Source organism: Sorex fumeus, unplaced genomic scaffold (assembly GCF_029834395.1).
Source record: "Sorex fumeus unplaced genomic scaffold, SorFum_2.1 ptg000035l, whole genome shotgun sequence".
Classification (NCBI taxonomy): domain Eukaryota; kingdom Metazoa; phylum Chordata; class Mammalia; order Eulipotyphla; family Soricidae; genus Sorex; species Sorex fumeus.
The window spans coordinates 36,301,388-36,324,253 of record NW_026606092.1 but is presented as its reverse complement, the minus strand read 5'-3'; the positions used below and the strand labels follow the sequence as shown (position 1 = coordinate 36,324,253).

The 22,866-nt window shown below is 36.6% G+C and overlaps 1 protein-coding gene across 2 annotated transcripts in view; it reads right to left on the bottom strand.

Annotated features, from left to right (window-relative positions):
* The window catches only part of DPP10 (dipeptidyl peptidase like 10), a 671,828-nt gene that overhangs the window by 283,750 nt on the left and 365,212 nt on the right, over positions 1-22,866 (bottom strand). For both annotated transcript variants that reach the window (XM_056117572.1, XM_056117573.1), the window contains exon 5: positions 8,289-8,363. In XM_056117572.1, coding sequence (XP_055973547.1) covers positions 8,289-8,363 — 75 coding nt within the window. The remainder of the gene's footprint in view (positions 1-8,288; positions 8,364-22,866) is intronic.

Sequence of the window (22,866 nt, the reverse complement as noted above, 5' to 3'; positions counted from 1 at the left end):
ACTGAGGTAGTGGATATTTTGATTCAGAAGATATTGCCTGGCAAGAAATATAAAGTTGCTCTCTTGAGTAAGCTGCCCCGTCTCAAAAAAAATCCCACAAAATTAGATTAACTTGCTCTCTTTCAGAATCCTTGAGGCAGGACTATATTTATCATTTTGGCGAATGCTTTTTATGAGCCTAGAGTTTCATAACAAAATTTAAATTTTTAAATTAAAAAAGTATTTGAAGTCAAAAAGGGTTGTAATTTAAATGAATTAACATAAATTGTAATTGAAGTGTACAAATAGTTTTTTAAAAATTAAGAACAAAAATTAAAGGGATGCAGTACATAAATGCATTAAAAAGTAATAAAACAAATATACTAAGAACATTAGTCAACTGACTAAAAATCACGTTAATACATATGAATACACATTAATATATGTGCATACAAATATATAATTTACTATTGGGTTAAGGTCAAAAGAGCACATTTTTGGAGATAACAAAACGTGAAACTAATCTTCTTTAAGCGACTAAAGAAAATATGCAGTTCTTAGAACAAATACACAGCATATGGGATAAATTTAAAACAGAAAGAGTTATAAAGGCAGCTTCTAAGATGTCTCCTGGAATACTTATCCACTGGTATATGTTCAAACACTGAATTCAATATGACATTTTGTTACACAAAATAAGCTGAAGTTAAGTATCAAGTAATTTTCATAGAGAGATGTAGATACATTGCTTAGAGAGATACATTTCATAGAGAGATGTAGATGTAGATACAATGTAGATACGCTGTGTAACCCTACACAGTCACTTCGGGAAACAGATTTCAATATATAACATGATAGTAGACCAGGAACTCCACCTCACATACCATACTCAGGTTACTGAAAACTAACCAAAAACCCAAACATATGAAATAAAATTATGAAACTATTAGAGGACATTTTCAGAAACTTGCATTTGTTAAGAGATTCTTTTTTAAAACTTGAGTTAAGATTTATTCACTGTGACTGACAATCTGTTAATAATCATTTTACCTTATAAAATTCTAACTTGAACCCAGAGTCAGCATCCTATTCTATATCATATCCTTAAAAAAATCTCATTGTTTTTAATGTAACTATTTTAGGGAACTGCAACAGGACAGTGATAGGACATTTGCCTTGCATGTGGCTGATCTGGGTTTCATCCTTGGCAATCGGCATGGTCCCTACCAGGAATAATTCCTAAGCAGAGTCAGAAATAAGCCATCGGTAGCAATGGGTGTTCTCACACTCAACTAAAACATTCTTACAGAGAGCTAGAAAATACTTACTCTAAACTAAAAATTACACTCTCGAAATTAAAATGGGCTAATAAACTGAATTGATAGACTATCCGAGAAGAAGCAGAAAAGTACAAAAAATAAAAACACCCAGAAACCATATGAAAATAGATCAAACCATCAGTCATTATGTAAGAACACATCCCAAACCACAGTGATATACAAATGTATATATACTAACTAGGATAGCTATATAAAGAAGATCAAAAAATAACTATTGTTGAGGATATAGAAGCATTAAAACATATATTGCTAGACAAAATGTAAAACTGTATGATCACTTTAAAAAACAATTTTATAGTTCATCTATTACTTAAGCATAATATTACCGTAGTTTCCACAAATTTCAGACCTCATTTTTTTAAAAAAGTTTTGGAATTAAAAATGTTATTATGAAAAATTCTATCAAAATAACTTTCATAACACTCAAAGTAAATAAAGCTCCCAGTGGTCATCAATATGTAAAAAATAAGCAAATGGGTTATTATGGATTAATGGATTAAATTCATTCCTTAAAATTAATGCAGCAATAACACTTAATCAAATGTATATGAGTAATATTACTGAAGTGTTAAGTTAATGGAGATCAAAGGGACACATTATATCATTGATTTATGTGACATATCCAAAAACAGGTAAATCTCTAGAGATAACATTAATTTGTGGCTTATCAGGTGTATAATGTGGGTAAGAATGATGACTGATTATGGGGTTTACCTTTGGGATGATTAAACTGTTCTGAAACAAGATAGATGATTGTTATTTAGTACTGTAAGTATTTCAAATGTTACAGAATAAAACAATTTATTTTAATTTTTATTGAATTCTGTGGTTTAAGTGTTATTAATAATGCTTTTACATCACAATTCCAAACCAGTTTTAATAGTTAGCTGTATGTTTACCACTATCAATGAAATTTCTCTCAATTAAAATTCTACTTTATCTTAATTTGATTTTTTGAGGGGGAGAGTTTGGGGCCATACCCAGCATTGCATCGGACTTACTCTCTCTCATCTCTGTGCTCCTGAAGATATTTACGGACAGTATGTGGTGTCAAGCATCAAACACAAGTTGAGCACGTGCCAGGTAATACACTCAGTAGTATATCTCTTGCCCTTGATTTTTTTCACTTAGAAATGCTAATTATGCATTCCAGAAATAGTAAATTGAGGGTCTGGAGTGATAGCACAGCGGATAGGGCATTTGCCTTAGACATGGCTGAACCGGGTTCAATTCCCAGCAGCCCATATGGTCCCCCAAGCACCGCCAGGAGAAATTCCTGAGTGCAGAGGCAGGAGTAACCCCTGTGATTGCCGGGTGTGACCCAAAAAGCAAAAAAAAAAAAAGGTAGTAAATTGAAAGGAAAGGTGATTCTGTGTTAAAAATAGTTTCAAAATATTTTAAAAATTAGAAACAATATCCAAGTGTATGGAGAATCTGTAAATTATTGGGATTTAGACATTGAATAACTTTTTCTAGTTCAGCTCACCTGCCTTATATAAAATAAAAGAAAACTTATTGTAATATTCATTTGTTAGTATGCAGGTATGCAGCTATTTTCTACCTGAAAGACCTTGGGTAAATATCTAAATTTATCTGATTCTGAACATTGCAATTTTGATATTGACTCAAATTCAGAAACCAAAAACATAGACTCCACATAAACAATCACTTCATATATGATCACTCATACTTATGTGTTTTTATAAATATAATAATGAGGAGTAATAAAAATAATTTTAGTAAACGTAATTGTAAGGTTGCTTTTTTATTACTGCCTTTCCCCATGACTTTCAATGGGCATTCTACACATGCAAATGCAAGCACAAAACAACAAATTTTTGCTTTATTTTTACTCTAAGTCCTTCAAAAATTTGAGTTCAGAAAGTAAAGGACCAAACATGATAACCTCTCAGGGTCTGTACTGCAAACCATAATGCCCAAAAGTAGAGAGAGATTATGGGGAATCATGTCTGCCATGGAGGCAGGGGGAGAGTGGGAAAGGAGGATTATACTGGGGATATTGGTGATGGGGAATGTGCACTGGTGGAGGGATGGGTGTTTGATCATTGTGTGGTTGTAGCCCAAACACAAAAGCTTATAACTATCCCATAGTGATTCAATAAAATTTTTAAAAAAATGAGTTCAATCAAATTGTGGGGACTATTTATTCCTCTAAAATGCCAACCTGTGGTATAATTAGACTGGATTGTCTACTAGACTCCAAGACTTAAAACTAATTTAATGAAGTACCATATTGTCTGCCAATCTGAGCATTTTTAAATTCTTAATTTTTGTGACTTTTACTTTCAAAACACTGAATATTTCCTTTTCTCCACTATGATTGTTTTGAATAGAAAATTTCTCTAATTTATAATGTTACCATTCTTATGACATGGCAGTCAGTCTTAGATGCAGTGAATACAAGTATTTGATACATCGACCTTTGACTGAAAATATGTTTTTCATGATAAGTTTCAACATGAGTATATATATATGTATATATATACACACACATTCACAGCTCATTGATAATACCCAGTTTGTGTTTGATAGATTATCACAAATAAAATGTATTAATGAAATGTGATTTTGACATTTGGTTTACTATTTACATGTTCAAAGAATATTTTCAACTGAGAGAAATGGAGACAAAAACAAAGAAAGAAACAGATAAAGAGACTACAAAATACTTGCATAGTTATGTGTTCTTTTTGTTCAATTTGCTATATAACCCTGCATCTCACTGAAATATTAAAGTTAATCTAATCATGTGCATTATATTTGAGACTACTTGTACCTTCAGTGATGTATGTATGAAAATTCAGTTTTCTGCATGTTTGCCATCATTCGCTATGGTCACTTTAGTGTGTGTTTTGTCCTAATAGTACACATTGATATTCAAATATTTAAATAATTTTGACTTATATAGTTACTAACAATGTTGAACAAAGTGTTATGTGCTTGATTGACATCTGTATGTTCTCTTAAACAAAATATTTCTTCATTACTTTGCCTTTCCCAGATAAGATAGCACTTTGGTCTTAGTTTTTCCTCTCAATTTATGTTTGAGCAGCATAACCTTCTGCTACAAATCTGTTTATTCTATAATTAAAAAATCTTTTTTTTTCCTTTTCTGGAGGGTTAACCACATTTATTCATGAGCTTAACTATATGTTTTGAATAACTTGACTCAGCTATAGTTCACATGCTGCTTTAATTTGTACTTTTATTTGTATATGCTTCTTTTTTTATACCTCATGACCATTCTCTGCTGATTTCAAACTTTTGTTCAGCAGTTTTTTCAAGTCTATCGACTGCCAAAAAATTAAAGAAATTAAGGTATTGTCTTATATTAAGCTTTGGCTAAAATAAATATTTTAATTGGTTTGATGATCTATCCAGCATATCTACTTACAACGTTATTTAATGAATATTTAAAATCCATAGTTGAGGGAAACTGCAAGGAAGGAAGGAGGGAAGTAAGGAGGGGGGGCCAAGGAAGAAGGGAAGAAAGAAGGGAAAGGAGGAGGGAAAGAAGGAAGAAAGTTTCCTTCTAAAACGTCACCATTTATAATGTACTGGGGAATCTTTTAGTTCTCATTGAGATTTTCAAGGAAAAAATACTGTTTTATGTATGGTTATAAAACATTCATTCTGAAGTTCATGGACAAAGGGATCATTTAGATGTATGCCTCATTACTTAATAAGCATATTCTTAGTTTATTACTTAAGAATAAGATATATTCTTGGGGCTGGAGCAATAGCACAGTGGGTAGGGCGTTTGCCTTGCATGCGGCTGACCCGGGTTCGATTCCCAGCATCCCATATGGTCCCCTGAGCACCACCAGTGGTAATTCCTGGGTGCAGAGCCAGGAGTAACCCCTGTGCATCGCCAGGTGTGACCCAAAAAGCCAAAAAAATATATTCTTTAGTTTATTACTTAAGAACATTCTTAAGTTTATTACAGGTAGGATTCCTTTGTCAGATCTGGATGGGGGAAATAAAAACCTTCTGGAAAGTATTCATCATCCCAAGTGCCATTAAAACAATCTAAAAAAAAATGATTCATGGAGATGCAAACATCAACATCAATTGCTCATGAGACGATCAATGGGCTGGAACACACACTTGCATCCATGGGTCCGTGTCAGTCCCCATTATTGCATGAGTTCCCAAGCGCCACAGGGAGCAACCCCTTAGCACATAATTTGAGCATCACTTAAGTACTGCCAGTTTTGACCCCAATGTTATTAACAGAACAGCGGTCACGGTCACAGTCCTCCCATTGCTCATCGATTTGCTCGAGCGGGCTCAGTAACGTCTCCATTGTGACACTTGTTACTGTGTTTGGCATATCAAATACATCACGGGTAGCTTGCCAGGCTCTGCTGCGTGGGCGAGATATTCTCGGTAGCTTGCCAGGCTCTCCGAGAGGGACGGAGGAATCGAACTCGGGTTGGCCATGTTGGCTGCATGCAAGGCAAACACTCTACCGCTGTGCTATTGCTCCAGAAAAATGTGATTCCAACTTTCAGATAACTCTGCTGCATTCAATACTTAAGTAGAAAAAGTACAAATGCAGCAAAAATGTCAAGAGAAAGTTTTGGAACTGAAGTAGATCCCAAAGATGGGACTCAATGGCTGGAATCTCCTGATGAAACTTGAACAGGAGAGACTTGAAAATATAAATAAGCAAAGGGCACGGCAGAATGGATAGTCTCCAGTTTACAAAAGGTTAAATGCCATCAAACAGCATTTTGTGCAGGATGGACAGATTTCCTGAAAAGCTCATCAGTGCAGTAAATGTCATGTAGTATATTTTAAGATATTGCCACAGCCACTGCAAATTCCATTAAGTAAGCACCATCTAACAACTCAGCAATTAAGTATGACCTCAAAACCAAATAGAGGAGCAACTAGCAATATCAAAGTAAGTCCCCTCCTCCACCAGCAACAAGATCATCACTCACCAAAGTCTCAGTGGATGCCTTTTCAAAACCAATTAATACATTAAAAATTAAGTTATGAATATATTTTATGCATAATGTTATTACACACTTAATAACCATAGTATAGTGAAACTATGGCTTTCATATGCACTGGGAAACCAAATAATTGCAATGCTTTCCTCTATCACTATATTCGTTTTATTGTTATACGGAACAAAATTTGCAAAGCTTCTGAGGTATGACTGTTTATATCAAGTTATTTATTTATTTATAACAATTTTTATGGTTATTTTTACAGTGCCAGAAATTAAACACTGAGTGTCCCACGCATACATTCTACCACAGAACAATACTCCCAGGCATACTCTGTGATTTTGATGTACAGTTTAAGTCTATGTTGTTCTAGATACCAATGATTTTCTCTCGTTTTTCAAAAATTTTTATAGATTTATCTACTAAATGCTGCTGTAATTCCTTTTCATTTTACATTGACAGAAACTTAGCCCAATCTATATTTGTTAGTTTTGCTAATAAATGCCTACTTATGCCATGAAATTGGTTGGCAATGTTACTTAATTATACTGAATTTCTTCTGCACCATTGTCAAAGGTCTATTTTATGGATGTATTTCTAGGTTATCAATCCTATCTCATTAATGTGTCTATTCCTCTTTTGTTCCCTTGGGGTCTTTATTTTTATACTAAATAGAGAATTATAGTATTAGTTGCTCATCAATGTGGTTTTGGGGTCATACTTGGAAGTGCTACCAGGGTACTTCTGCTCTGTGTCTAAAGATAACACACTGCAGAGTTCTGGAACCATGTGGCCCTAGGGACTAATTCTGGGACTCTCACATGTAAAACAAGCATTCAACTTGTAGAACTATCTCTTCAGCCCTCAATAATATATTTATAAAAATATATCATCAATTTCTGAAATATTAAGAAACACTTTCAAGTGAAAATAAAATTATTAAATGAAATATTTAAATTCAAATTATTTTAATTCTGGACACTTTGTCATATTTTATTTATAAAAAACTAGCTCATAATTTTACTATTTAATTTGGTTTTTAGAAATACTAATAAACAGAGATAACACAGGGTAAAATTTAAGTAAAAAAGTCAAAATTTATAATGTGACACAACTATAGTTGAAATTAATTATTTAAATTATAAACTATGCACAAAATATACTATATGCCTGTTGCCACAGACTAAAAGCCGTCAGATAGAAAATCCTTTGAAGTGTGAGATTTCATATGTTCAAAAACATTTAATGCATTATATGAGGCTTCCTGCCTTAAGTCCATAAATTTTTATTGTCCATCTTAAAACACATAAAATTTTGTTGAATGATTTCCAATAAATTACTCTCTAAAGAAAGTAACCTGCTGAATGGTGTTTTCAATATTTTCCGATTTTTAATTGTGCAACTTTAAAGCACAAAATGTTCAGTAGTCAAATATATTTCTCTAACTGTGCTCTCCAGAGTTGACATGGGGCAATGAAATAATAGTTGCAATTAGAACATTTTATTTCTTAAGAATTTTGAAATATGGGGTCTTTATCTGGTTTCAGAACTTGTAAAACTTCACGAGGCTTATATTCAAATACCACCAGCAAGCCACTGTCCATAATATCAATCAACATTTCACTTCCCTACAATTCCCTTCCCACACAAAGCACAGTCATAATGTAATTCCTTAATGTATGCATCTACAAAATACTCAATTATGTCATAAATTCATTGCTAAAAGAGCAAAACTCCATTTAATCATACCACATTCCACCTTCAAAGAAATGGTATTGGATCAGCAAAGAAAATGCAGTTTGTACGAGCTTTTTGCAAGAAAAAGAAATATTCTCCAAATCTTTCTTGTCCATTATTGGCCACCCATATGACTTACATCTGAATATTCCAAACAATTTTAGGCAAACAGATAGATGACTAAGTAAAAAATAGCACTGTACCTAAATTAATCATAAAGAAACATTCATTCAAATTATCTCCCCTTTACCTGTTTGACATCATATGCCAGAAGAACATATTTTAAATCCGGTGAAACTGAATGTTTTGATGCTTTGAAGATAACCTAGAAGTTAAAAAAATAATAATAATCAAATAATAATCAAATAATGTTAATAATATTAATAATAAACAAGGAGTTTAAAATGCACTTAACATTTGTATTCAAAAATATTCCAAATGTCTTTATTTTCACGATGAGTAGGAAATAGACATTTTATCCCAGTTATAAGTATGCATATCCAAATATTCCTGTGTGGTTTCATTGTCAAACAATTGCAAATGTTATATCAAACATTTATTTTATAAAAAAGAACAAAAATGTACTGTGGCTGGAGAAAGAGTACTAAAGTCAAGGTGCTTGCCCTGCATGAGGCTGTCCTTGTTCAATTCCTAGAACCACATGGTTCCCTAAGTACCACAGAACATCACTGGCTGTAGCAAAAAAAGTGAAATGAGTCAGAAAGAAAAGATAAACACTTTCAATTGAACTACGACAAAAGAGTACTGAATTGTGGAAGGATCTAGACACTCAGATGGTGAATGCAGCATAGCAGCCCTGGACATAAAAGATAATACTACTTATTATACTGTTAAAAAATTTATAAAGAAATGGGAAAACCTACTCTGAAAATTGCTTTACATGCTTTCACTACAATAATACACTAATACTTTATGTATGAAAATAAACCCAAATTGCCATAACCCTGTTAACTTTTTAAGTAACTTAAACACTTTTGAATCTTTTTGTTGGATAAATTAAAAGGAAAAGACATTCTTTGTGTCATGTTTTCTATCTTTATAATTTTGCACTTATAATAGCTAAAAGGAGATACAAAATAAAATCTCTTCAAGGAAATGATTAGAGGAAACAGGTTAAAATGCCAATGCAGGGGCTGAAGCAATAGCACAGCGGGTAGGTCATTTGCCTTGCATGTGGCCGACCCGGGTTTGATTCCCAGCATCTCATGTGGTCCCCTGTGCACCGCCAGGGGTAATTCCTGAGTGCGGAGCTAGGAGTAACCCCTATGCATCACTGGGTGTGACCCAAAAAGCCAAAAATAATATGCCAATGCACAACTGATCATTATGTATTTATGTCTGTATATAAGTACTCTTTATATATAAAATAAACATAGACATTTAAATTGTGTGCATATGGATGTAGGTATATATGTGCATACACATTTGATCTGATCTTTAATTTCTGAGCCTATAATTTTATAATTGACAGACTTGACATCAGAAAGGACTAAATCATGTTAAGAAACACATCAGAGACATCCTTCATGCGCTACCAACGTCATGAGTTGTCCCCCATGACCTGCTCTCCTGCACGGCCATGGCCCCAGACCTAATTCAGAACCCAGCAGCTTGCGGCAGAAATGTGAATGGACCATGCATTAAACCACAGTGCTGTCCCCCCCCCCCACCCCGGAATGGAAAGTGTGTCTATCTCTTCCGCCTTCTTCACCCCCCCCCCCCCGCCCCCGCCGCAGCATGGTGGCTGCTGCCTCAGAGCTTACTGGACAGTCAGGTATGAACCGGCAGTGATGGGGCAACTTCAGCCTCATGGTATGGGGAAGCGGAACTGGCATGTCCTTCACATCCTACCAAGGCCACGAGTTGAGCCCCTCCTCCCCCAGCAGCTCTCTGGCAGAGGCCATGGCCTCAGAAGAACACAAACCAATCTCATAATTATCCGGCTTTTGGCAGAAATCCCTCCAGACTTTATTAATAAAATATCAGAAATCCAAAATCGCGCAGCAGCAATAGCAGCCGTGCGACATCACATGGTCTTCATAACCAGCAATAGAAAACAAATTATTTCACAATGCCTTTTCAGCAGTTCTGATTATTTGGGGGAAGTTTCAAATAATAATGGTGCATCTTTTGTCAAAATAATGAATGCAATCAAAGTAGAGAGAGAGTTAAGTAGAAATCATCTGCCTCACAGGCGTAGGGAGAGTTGCAAAGGGGTTATTGAAGTTCTTGGTGGTAAAAAATCTGCACTGGTGAAGGGATCCGTTTTTGATCATTGTATGACCGAGACTTAAACCTGAAAGCTTTGTAATTTTCTCACAGTGATTCAATAAGTAAGTTAAAAAAAAAAATACATCAGAGTAAAAAAAATTATTTAAATGTCATATTCTATATACTTGACTATCATTTTTTAAAGGTCCAGAATATCTAGATGCATCAGAACCTACAAAATAAAAGCAAAATATAAATACTTAATTTTAATAATACTAATATGTATAGTTTTTTTTATTCAGAAACACATCTATAAATAATTAAATACAACTATTGCGTAGGTAGTTTCCAAATGATTTTCATGAAGAACCAAATCTGTGAACTTGGTTTTATCTTAGAGAAATCCATATATAATGAAAAATATAGTAAGCTGAATGAAAAATATTAATATTTTACAAAGTATATATATACATATTTGCTCGAGCAGGCCCAGTAACGTCTCCATTGGAGACTTTGTTGTTACTGTGTCTGGCATATCGAATACGTCACAGGGAGCTTGCCAGGCTCTGCCATGCGGGCGAGATCCTCTCGGTAGCTTGCCGGGCTCTCCGAGAGGGGCCGAGGAATATAACAAATATATTTGATATTTCCCACAACTTCCCAGAATAAAAGTTTTTTGGAGGGGTGAACAGTGGTACTGTGCTCAGCTGTGCTCAGGATTTACACCTTACTTTGCTCTCAGGGACCACTCATTGCTGTCTTGGAGGATCATATGTGGTGTCAAGGATTGAACTGGATCAGCCATGTGTATGTGCCCTACCAACTATACTAGTTCTCTTTCCCCTTTAGCACAGAATATTTAAAATGCCGGGAACTCCCAAGCGATTGGTGTTTCTCCTTTTATAAATAACTACTTCCTCTTATTGGTTCTTTATTTATGCTAATAATATGAATAAAATATGGAAGATGGAAGATACAAATTCTAAATGGATGTCCCTCACTTGAAGAATGATCTAACCAATTACAGTTCAGAAGGATAATCTTTACATCCTACCTGAAAATCAGGGAGTAGGGAACTCTAGCCAGATATGAAAAACTATCTTTGACCACTGGTTAATTCAACTGAACTGCACAGTTGTTCTAATTTCCAATTTCTCTGTATTTCTAGGTGAAAATATCTGAACATGATTTAGAAATCTTTCTTGTTAGCAACGTATCAATGTATCAGGAGGCAGGAGGCGGCAAGATTCAACTCAACAATAACAGAGAGTGCTTGTGGGCCTTTTAGAGACCATAGTTCCATCACCAACTGAGTCTCCCTTTCAATTCGGTATGATTAAACAGCAATTATAGTTCTTTCCATTTCAATCAAACAAGTCTCAAATAGGAGGTTATATGAGCAGCCAACTAGTATTCAAATTTGACATAAATGCAGATAGCTTTGTAACACAGTGTTTTAATCGGAAAACTGAAGGGAGCAGTCATTGCTAAATTTTTAACCTTGTTTAGAACAATTTGGACTTGTACTAACATTGGAAAGTTAGGGACAGTGTTAAATAGGAGTGGCAGTAACCCAGGTTATGTCAGGAAAGTGTTCTTAGAGTAACAATAAACAATAGCAATACTAGATCAATCAGTGATCAGTAAAAGGTAAAGGTAAAGGCCCTCCCGTTGATCGTCGATTTGCTCTAGCGGGCCCAGTAACGTCTCCATTGGAGACTTTGTTGTTACTGTGTCTGGCATATCGAATACTCTCGGTAGCTTGCCGGGCTCTCCGAGAGGGGCGGAGGAATTGAATTGGGGTCGGCCATGTTGTCCGCTTGTAAGGCGAACGCCCTACCCGCTGTGCTATCGCTCCAGCCCTATGTCAGGAAAGTGTTCTTAGAGTAACAATAAACAATAGCAATACTAGATCAATCAGTGATCAGTATCTAGCATAAAATATATTTGGATTGTTTTGAAATTATCAAAACTTCACAGTTTGAGGTAATTATCCTTACCTAATTCTATATTTTTTCTATAACTGTCTTACAGTTTATTACCATTTGATAGAGCTTACCTGCTGAAAATTTGAGGTGACAATAAGAAAATCAAATTATCTAGGTATTTTTGGGGGTGTACCACACCTGGCAGTGTTTAGGGCAATTTCTAGCACTGTGCTCAGGAGTGACCCTTAGAGGTGGTCAATGGACACTGTGGTCCTGGGAATTAACAGTGGTTAGCTGTCCACAGGTTCCTTAACCCCCTATACTATCGTTGCTGTCCATCTCTGAACATTATAATATAAAAACGTGCACTGCTATATAGTTAACATACTATTTTGCTATTTAAAAATTGTTAAACACAATGTTATAAACCCTATGGTGATAAAAAAATCAACACTGTAAGTCTACTTTTTTTAAAAAAATTTAATGAGAAAAGGCAGCATGAAATAGAGGGAAAATGATTTCGTAAGTTTTGCATTGTTTCCATATCAGGGCTTTCTTTTAATTTTTAAGAGAGCATCCTTGTCTGAAGTCTGAATTATTTAAAGAAAGTCTCACCTCCCTTGTCCCTTTCACTCTCATGCAATGTTCCTCACACAAATTAACTTCACACCTTCACAGGTGCGCCTATGCCTCTGGTAACATTTTAGTATCTTTTACAGTTCTTACAATTATCCAGTCTGGCACTTTATTAATTATCACTATACTGCCTGAAGCTTATACAGCAGAGACATTGGGAAACTTTCCAATTACCTTTTTAGAAACTCAAGCTGTATCTTCTCTGATATTTAGAGTTATGCTTAAGTCACTGATATTTATAAGATTTTCTGATCATACACAAGTAAGAAACAAATTATTCCAGCAAAGTCAAGGGATATGGGCATAATCAAGTAATCACCTTTTACTATAAGCCTTCAGTATCATCTTTCATTTTATATGGAAAATTAATTATTTTCAGCAGCCACTTGAAGCCCCCATAATCTATGCTGACTCTAATTATATAAGATATTATCATTCCTGTTAAATCTCAACCTGATATGGCTTCAAATAACTATTATGAAAGTTGTTTCCTAGTGATTATGCTATAAAGTTACTTATACATTTAATCCCTTGTTTTCCATTGGTATAAAGGTTGCAATGTGTTTATTGGTTCCTCTGGTACATTTTAAAATAAATGATGCATTACAAAAGGAAAGAAAATGAACTTTGCCATCTATGAACACTCATTCTGATCCAAGAATGAATGAATAAATAAAGGGAAAAAAAATACAGGTGGTAAATGCAATTAAAATGAAGTGAAATTTTTTTTAGTTTAAAACATGCTCAAAAGAATCTTGTGAAGATTTACTTATTTTCATCCAAACTTATTTATTAAGTATTCTCAAAAAGGAAAGCATCATGATAGATACTGACAATTTTTCAAAATAGATAAACCTAGATATATGCTGTAGTGGGAAATTCACATCGTGTTAACCAGGTAAGTGAGATTATATATCATACAATGAGAATAACTTCAGAAACTGCATGCAACTTAGAAGAATTCATAAAGTTGCCAGAGGTCACCTACATAGATTATTGACAATAACAATAATCCAAATATTATTATGAACATGAATAGAGAAAACTGATTGTTCTAATTAATGAATATTATTTTTACTGTTTTTAAATCATTTTGTATTGTATCACTGCATAAAGACCATCACAAAGGTATTCATGATTGGATTTCAGTCATTTAATGTTGCAACACCCATCCCTCCACAAGTGTACATTTCTCACCACAAATGTTTCTAGTTTTACTCTCAAAGAAATAATCCGAATGGCAAAAAGGCACATGAGAAAATGATCTACATCATTAATCATCAGGGAGATGCAGATCAAAACCACAATGAGATACCATCTCACACCTCAGAGACTGGCCCACATTCAAAAGAACAAAAGCAACCGATGCTGGCGCGGATGTGGCGAGAAAGGGACACTCCTTCACTGTTGGTGGGAATGTCGACTGGTTCAGCCCTTCTGGAAAACAGTATGGACGATTCTTAAAAAATTAGAAATTGAGCTCCCATTTGACCCAGCAATACCACTCCTGGGAATATATCCCAGAGAGGCAAAAATGTATAGTCGAAATGACATCTGCACTTGTTTGTTCATTGCAGCACTGTTTACAATAGCTAGAATATGGAAAAAACCTGAGTGCCCGAGAACAGAGAAAATTTGGTACATCTACACAATGGAGTACTATGTAGCTGTTAGAAAAGATGAAGTCATGAAGTTTACATACAAGTGGTACTACATGGAAAGTATCATGTTAAGCGAAATGAGTCAGAAAAAGAGGGATAGACATAAAAAGATCGCATTCATCTGGGGACATAAAGTAACAAAATAGGGGATGAATACCTAAGAATAGCTGAGATCAGTGCCAGGAGGATTGCTCCATGGCTTAGAAGCCAGCCAGGCATTCTAGGGGAAAGGGCAGCCCAATAGAGAAGGGAGCACCAAATAAAGGGTGTTTGGAGGATGCTCCCAGGATGGGAGATGCATGTTGAAAGTAGACTATGGACCGAACATGATTGCCACTCAGTGCCTCTGTTGCAGACCACAACACCCAAAAGGAGAGAGAGAACAAAAGGGAATGCCCTGCCACAGAGGCAGTGTGGGATGGGGGGATGGGTGTGGGAGGGATACTGGGATCCATGGTGGTGGAAAATGGGCACTGGTGAGGGATGGGTACTTGATCATTGTATAATCGAAACCCAAGCACAAATTTTTGTAAGTCTACAACTGTACCTCATGGTGTTTCATTAATAAAAATTAAAAAAAATATTTCTAGTTTTGTTATACCCCCACTTCCTGCCTCTATGAAAGACCATTTTATTTTCTCCTTGTCTCTCTATCTCTGTCTCTCTCTTTCTCTCTGCTCCCCTCTTTTGCACTTTACTGTTTGGAATAACGGTACTAAGAGATCATCAGGTTTGTTCAGGGTGTTCGGTGTTTTTATTGGGAAGGTACAGCAGAAGCTTTTATTAACTGGATGGTGGCCTTGGTGTGCACATGACTGCTGGAGCTTCCAGAAGTACTGGGAGATAGGGGGAGGCTGCCCATCCCTAACCTGAGAAAGCCTGGAGCTTTCAGTCACAAACCAACACACCCGAAGTTTCAGCAGATTAATATCCCAGTGAACTCCATTTAAACAGGGTGAAGTCAAACAGGAAGCATGGGCGCAATTTTGAATTATTGGAGCAAGGTTGCCAGGTGCACTGTTTGGGCGGACACTGAGCTAATCCACCGCTCTCCAATGTACTCCGTCTTTTCTTTTTTTATGGGTCTGAGAATCAGCTGCAATTTTTTTTCTCTTTTGAGATTTACTTATAGGTCTCTGAAGGAAGGCCGGTAGAAGAACTTGCATGGTGGCACTAGAGTTGATGTGTGGGGCTGACTGTCGGTGCTTCAAGGAGTATAATAATGTTAGGAAAGCTGGACGATCAAAACTCCGAGAGAGCCTTGAGATTTCAGTCACAGCCCGCTCCAATGTACTCTGGGCTGTACAGCCTTGCATGGGTCTGAGAATAACTGTGCCTTTTGATCTCTTTAGGGATTTGTTTACGGGTCTCTGAAGCAAGGCTGATAAATGATGTTGTAGGCTGAGCTAGACACGTTGTGTGGGCGTGGCTCCCACATAACTAACTTTTGATGGTTTAAGTTCTTGGGAATCTTGGTACTAAGTTGTTGATTCCAGTCAGAGCTACAGTGGCAATTTCAGGGTATTAGGACTACTAAAGTCACCATCAAGCTGCTGATGCACTTGCTGTGTGGTACCAGATTGACTTGTTGGCAATGCCATGACCCTGGACCCCAGTGGCGATGGCAGAGTGCCCCTGACAGGGACCAAGACAGAGAACAGGGCTGCTACCATTTGCAGTTCAGGTGCTCTGGGTGGATCAAAACCACTAGTTTAGTAGATTCTGCCCAGGGGTCACATGCACCCATCCTCAGTCACCAGACAGTTGGCGTTCAGGGAGGTTTTCCTCTAAAATATGCTGCCAGCATTGCCAGCTGGGGTGGAGAAGAAATGGCGATGGACTGACCTACTGGCGGTGAATTGCCAGGGTCCCATGGTGGGAATTCAGGGCTCCCCTTCAATTCTAGGACCTATGTTCCATGGACCCGAAGAGCCCTGTTCAGTCACAATAAAACTCGACCACCACCCATACCACTGAGAGCTGCTGTAGTTCAGCCAGCTGACAGCAGCTTCATTGCCATCCTTATAAGTCCCACTCTGGGCCATCTCTCCATGGTGGGAAACCTGCTGGTTTTGCTTAATGGAGCTCTCCTTGAGACAGAATATCCACGTTCACTCACTCTTAAATGTAATGAACCCATAGACTGTTCAGAGCACTCAGCGTTGCTGTTCCTCCACCAGTTCTAGCACTTGATGCTACATGGCTGCCATCTTGACTGGAATTCCCCCATCCCCCCCAAAAAAAAGATAATTTTAAAGACAATTATGCTGCAAATTCAGATTTGAATTTAAAAGAATTATTCTGACAGGTGGGTGGAAAATTAGCTGACTTGATGATATATTAAGGTCATGAGATCTCATTAGAGGCTCTCATGACAACGTAATAGGCAATATAAAAAAGTGAAGGAAGAGTCATAGCATAAAGAAATGGTACATAGAGTGATTGTCAATAAAAATAATTGGATTCAAACTTACAAAGAAAAAAGTGTTTTGCAAAAGAGGCATTGAGTGGCAATCGTGTTCTGTCTATAGTCTACTTTCAGCATGCTTCTCCTATCCTGGGAGGATCCTCCCAACAACCTTTATTTGGTGCTCCCTTCTCTATCTGAGCTGCTTTCCCCCTAGCATGTGTGGCTGGCCTCCAAGCCATGGAGTAAACCTCCTGGTACTTATCTCGGCTATTCTTGGGTGTTAGTCTCCTATTTTGTTACTTTATGTTCCCCAGATGAATGCAATCTTTCTATGTCTGTCCCTCTCTTTCTGACTCATTTCACTTAGCATGATGACTCTTTTGCAAACCACAGCACCCAAAAGGAGAGAGAGAACAAAAGAGAACGCCCTGCCACAGAGGCAGGGTGGGACGGGGGGATGGGGGTTGGGAGGGATACTGGGATCCGTGGTGGTGGAAAATGGGCACTGGTGGAGGGATGGGTACTTGATCATTGTATAATTGAAACCCACGCACAAAAATTTGTAAGTCTACAACTGTACCTCATGGTGTTTCACTAATAAAAATTTTTTAAAAAAGTGTAAAAGATGATTCCCAATTTTCAAATTTTGATAACTGAATGAATATTGTTAATTCATCTTAATTTGAGGAAAAATTTTGAAAGAAGCATATTTGAGCAGAACTTTAGTCATGCCAATTTAAGACATGCAAGAGTTATTTAAGTATGATGGTAATTCAACAAGAAATATTCAAGATTTTTTGTACAAAATGTATTAGAATGTTCTGAAAGCTTTATTATTGATCAGCAATATATACTTAGATCAAAATTAATACCAAAGCAAATTTATCCCTATTAAATTAAAGGAGCAAACTCATTGAACAAAAATAATTGCATTAGCAGTGAATGAATAACAATGAAGTTATGAATATTATTAATTACTTCTGTACTTTAAGTATGTAGGTTTTCTTTCTGTTGTTAATATGATCAACATCCTTCGTATGCTGCAACACCATCAGTTCTCTCTATGACTTATTCAAACTGAATTTCTCTTCAGTATATTTCGAATTGTCCCCCTATAAATCCCCTGTCCTTTTCAGCTCAAGTGATTCATTTGACCTCATATGTATATAATTATATGTGCAGTTCATCTAATCATTGATCATTGTTTCATGATTGCTCTTCTAGGTTGTTTTGGATGGCAATTTACATCTTTTATTGCCACCATAATGCTCCTATTAAGATGTTCCATTGTAATGATTCACTCTTGTCTGAAGCATTAGAACTGGCAGTAGAAATAAGATAATGATGGTGTTCCAAGATGTCAGAAACTGAAGATCATAGAAAAGAGGTATTAAACACAAACCTAAAGATAGTATGTGTCAGAAATTTAAAATTATCCATTAATGTGACTTGAGGCCAAGAAAAAAAAATGAGCAAATGGGGAAAAATTAATAGGTCAGATTGAAAATTAACACAAATTGGAACGCAGGAAGGATTACCTTAAGATTACCTTACGATTGAGGTGTTGTGGGGGGTGAGATGCAGAAACACAGAAACTATAGTGTTAGGAGAATTATTGTTCAAATTTTATAACAAGATAAAACTAGGAACAGGTATTTTAATGAACAATGGTCCAAGAACTTAGCCACAGCCTCAAAGCTTTAAATACCATAGGTGGATTCATATAAAAAACATTGAGAATGATTTAAACACTAAGGAATTTCACGGTAGCATTGTAGCACTGTACTTCTGTTGTTCATTGATTTTGCTCAAGTGGGCACCAGTAACGTCTCCACTGTGAGACTTGTTGTTACTGTTTTTTGGCATATTGAATATGCCGCAGGGAGTTTTCCAGGTTCTGGGAGCTTACCAGGCTCTGCCTTGCAGGTGGGATACTCTTGATAGCTTGCCAGGCTCTCTGAGAGGGACAGAGGAATTGGACCCAGGTCGGCCATGTGCAAGGCAAATGCCCTACCTGCTGTGTTAACACTACAGCTCATACACTATACTATTTTTGTGATAATTCCCATTAACAACCTATCAAACTTCTGTTAAACATTCAGATACAGTTGCAAATACACACACACAGACACAACTTATTAACTCCATAACTTCCTTTATTGGACAACCTATATTTATTTTTCTTGCCCATATCAGACACACATACTTACAAAGTCATCGCACATCCTATAATTATTTTTAAAAAATTTAAATATGCGATTAAATGTAAAGTATGATTAAACATTTTCCACGTGCAATCTATAAATGTGCATAAAGTGAATGAGGGATTTTATAAATTCAATGTACTTTGCCGCATAGACGGAAGGATAATATTTACTACAAGTTCGAATAAAAAATTAAAGATCAAGAAAATCAGTAAAATAAGAAAGCCATATTGCAGTTCATGACATAATGCTAAATATTTATTTGTCTTTTGGCCTGTACCCAAATCACAGGAACAGCAAAAAGGACAATGAATTTTTTTATATTGCAGTCATAAACAAAGGCATAATTATTTTTCAAGCATAACTTTATATGTGAAGAAGTTTAGAATTAAACATTTTATTATGTATCATTTTACATGTTCATCACTACTAGATTATTAACTATGGTGTTTGAATTATAACTATTTGTGATTCCCGTGGCATTCATGCTTCGCAAATGTAATGGATGGTTTCAAATTTTTTTGGAACCATGCATATGGTACAGTCCGGTAGTTTTTAAAACTACTGAATCACTACCTACAGATGCTTGTAGAGTGTCTCACATATTTTCTTACTGCTCAATAAATGTGAACAGACAAATTAATATAATATTGATTTTGATCATACACTAAAACATTTAAAATATATAATCATTTTTAACAGAAAGGAAAACTAATGGTCTCAAAAATTCCATTAACAACTTTCAACAAAAGTAAAGCAATGCATATAAGATAACTTCAGGAGAAGAATGCCAATATTCTTGTGCTCGAAAGTCAGTAAGTTAGAAAAATTTTGACTGGAGACAGATATTGCAACTTGCATACTCATGCAAATTTTATATGCAGATATGCACAACTTATCTTTGATGTTCAGTCTGTGCTATTCTGCTGACTTTTCAAGTTGACGTAATGCTTCCTAGTCATTATATTTAAAACATTTTTATCTTAAATGGTACTGTTATGTTCATTACAGATGCACTAAAGCATATAGCACATAGTCAAATATGACACTATATTTAAAATTATGGAAGTCCTTAGTATTATGGCAGTTGAATTTCTGGATAAGTAGGTTTTTAAAAAAAAATATATATATATATCAATCATGGATCAATATAATGCACCAGGTAAGTTTTAGAGAGTATAATTTTGTATAGATGAATAATAAAGTTAACATAAACCATATTAATATAAGCAATGTGATTTTATTTCAGAAGAAAATATATCAATTCCCCAATTTTTCAAAGTAAAGTAAAATTTGATAAAGACCGCTTTATTAAAGAATTAATGAGGGAGTAGAAAAGATAGTACATTGGGTAAGCCTTTCGCATTGAGGGAGCAAACCTGTGTTTTATCCTCAGCATCCCATATGGTCTTCTGAGCTCACCAGAAATGATTCCTGAGTGAAGAGCCAGGGGTAGCCCTGAGCACCACAGGTTGTGGTATCAAAACAAAAACATAAACAAAGTAATTAATTATGTTTATCTTACCTAAACTTTCTTGAAGAAACAAAAGGAATTAGAGGAATGGTAAATGGGTTAGGGTACATGCCTGAATATGCAAGATGCCATTTGATCCCCAGTACCTAATATTCTGCAAGCACTGGAAGGTATAGGTCTGGAGGCTCCCGAAGCCAGTGGGTGGGAACAGGAAGATAGTATAGTGGGTTGGGTGCTTGCCTTCCACGCCCAGGTTAGATCCGTGGCAGCCCAAATGGTCCCACAGGTACCACCAAGAGTGATCCTAGAGCACAGAGCCACACTACTAGGTGCGGTCCTCATTGTTTGTGAGCAATTCAAGGGGGTCTAATTGTTCCCTCTCACAGGAACTCGGTATCATTGGGCCTAGCATTTGATCACCAGGCTGGATGGGAAGAGAAACTCTAGGAATGAACACTGCACCTACTGAGAAATTCTTGGGGTGCTCCTCCAATACAGAGAGAGAGAGAGAGAGAGAGAGAGAGAGAGAGAGAGAGATGAATTAGGAAATAATGATACTGTGAAACAAAACAAAAAGACATTTTCACTGGTTGGGGCGTCGCGCTCCTCTGCAGATTTGTTGGGGAGCTGGGGAGCGTGTCCCTTTCCCATGCCCCAATTGCGTGTCCCCTTTCCATTGTTCCGAGAGTGTGCCCCTTTACCGGCGCCGGCCCCCACCGCTGGGCAGCTGGAGGAGACTTTGGGGAACAGCTGCTTGAGTTCTGTGGGACCACCTGCCCAACTCGTCCCAGTGACTCCCTGCTCTGCAGGTTTCTAGGTAAGCTCCTCCCTGGGAATGGGTGGGGGTGTGGCCTCCTCTAAGGTGGGCGTGGCCTTCTATATGGTGGATGTTGTTGTATTTCGCACTCCTGGCACTCTCGACTGACATCCTAGCCTTTATTACCTAATTCTGTGAAAAAAGTCCTGGCCGTCTCAAGCACAAAATGACAATAATCCACGGCTTACTCCAATTCCAACAAAAACCGGTACGCAAGAAGCTGTACAAGCCCAATATCAAAGAGTGCCTCCTCCAACCCTTCACTAGATGCCCGTCATAAGCCACAGAATAATGCCTGAGAGAAAGGACAAATTCTAGAAATGGAGAAGGGTGACCACCTTCGACCGACCTTCTTCAGAATCCTTTCCCGTGATAAGAGGGAATAGTGCTAATGAATTCCAAGGTTTTACCTCTAGACAACCACAACTGCATGAGAAACAGTGCAAAACTCCACTACGAGGAGAGGGCAAAGAAACGAGCCCCAAATCCTCAACAGGGGTTACTCACAAATATGTTCTTTCCAATAAAGAATTCCGAGATGAAATGCTGAGGATGTTCAAAGAACTACTCAAAGAATCAATGGAAGAGACATCCAGAAAAGTAAAGGAATAAATGAAAGAAACAGTGGAATGGATAGCCGAGAAAATACAGGAAGAAATGAGAGCAGAAATAAAAAATACGAAAAGAAGTGTCACAAATAAAGGATTCGGTAGATGAAATTAAAAACTCAGTGGGTTCCCTCAGCAGTATATTGACAACAGCTGAAGACAGGATCAGTGAACTTGAAGAGGAGCAAGAGAAATCGCATAAGGAACAACAAACAATGGGAAAAGACCTCAAAATAGCTCTAAAGAGAATCAGAGACCTAGGGGATGACACAAAGAGGAACAACATTAGAATCATCGGAGTACCAGAAGGATAGGAAGCAACCCCAATGAAAAAGCCACAGTGAAAGAAATCATTGACGAAGAGTTCCCAGAATTAAAGAATCCAGACATGCAGATCCAAGGAGCCAGAAGGGTGCCAGCTAAAAGAGACCTGAATAAAAACACTCCAAAGCATATAATAGTCAGAATGATGGATGCCATGGATAGAGACACAATACTGCAAGCAGCAAGGTCAAAGAAGGAAATCACATACAAAGGAGCACCCCTTAGATTTTCAGTAGACCTATCAGAGGAAACCGTCCAAGCCCGAAGACAATTGTGAGATATAGTGAAAAAACACAATATAATGAATACTTCACCAAGAATACTTTATCCAGCTATACTGTCACTCAAACTTGATGAAATGATGCACCATTTTATAGATAAACAACAGCTCAGAACTTCACAGACTCAAAACCAAACCTAAAAGAAGGAATAAAGGGGCTCCTGTAAGATAAGAAGGAAAACACTTGCAAGCACAACCAACCCCTACAGAAAGATGGTACAAAACCCCATGACAATAATCTCTCAATGTCAATG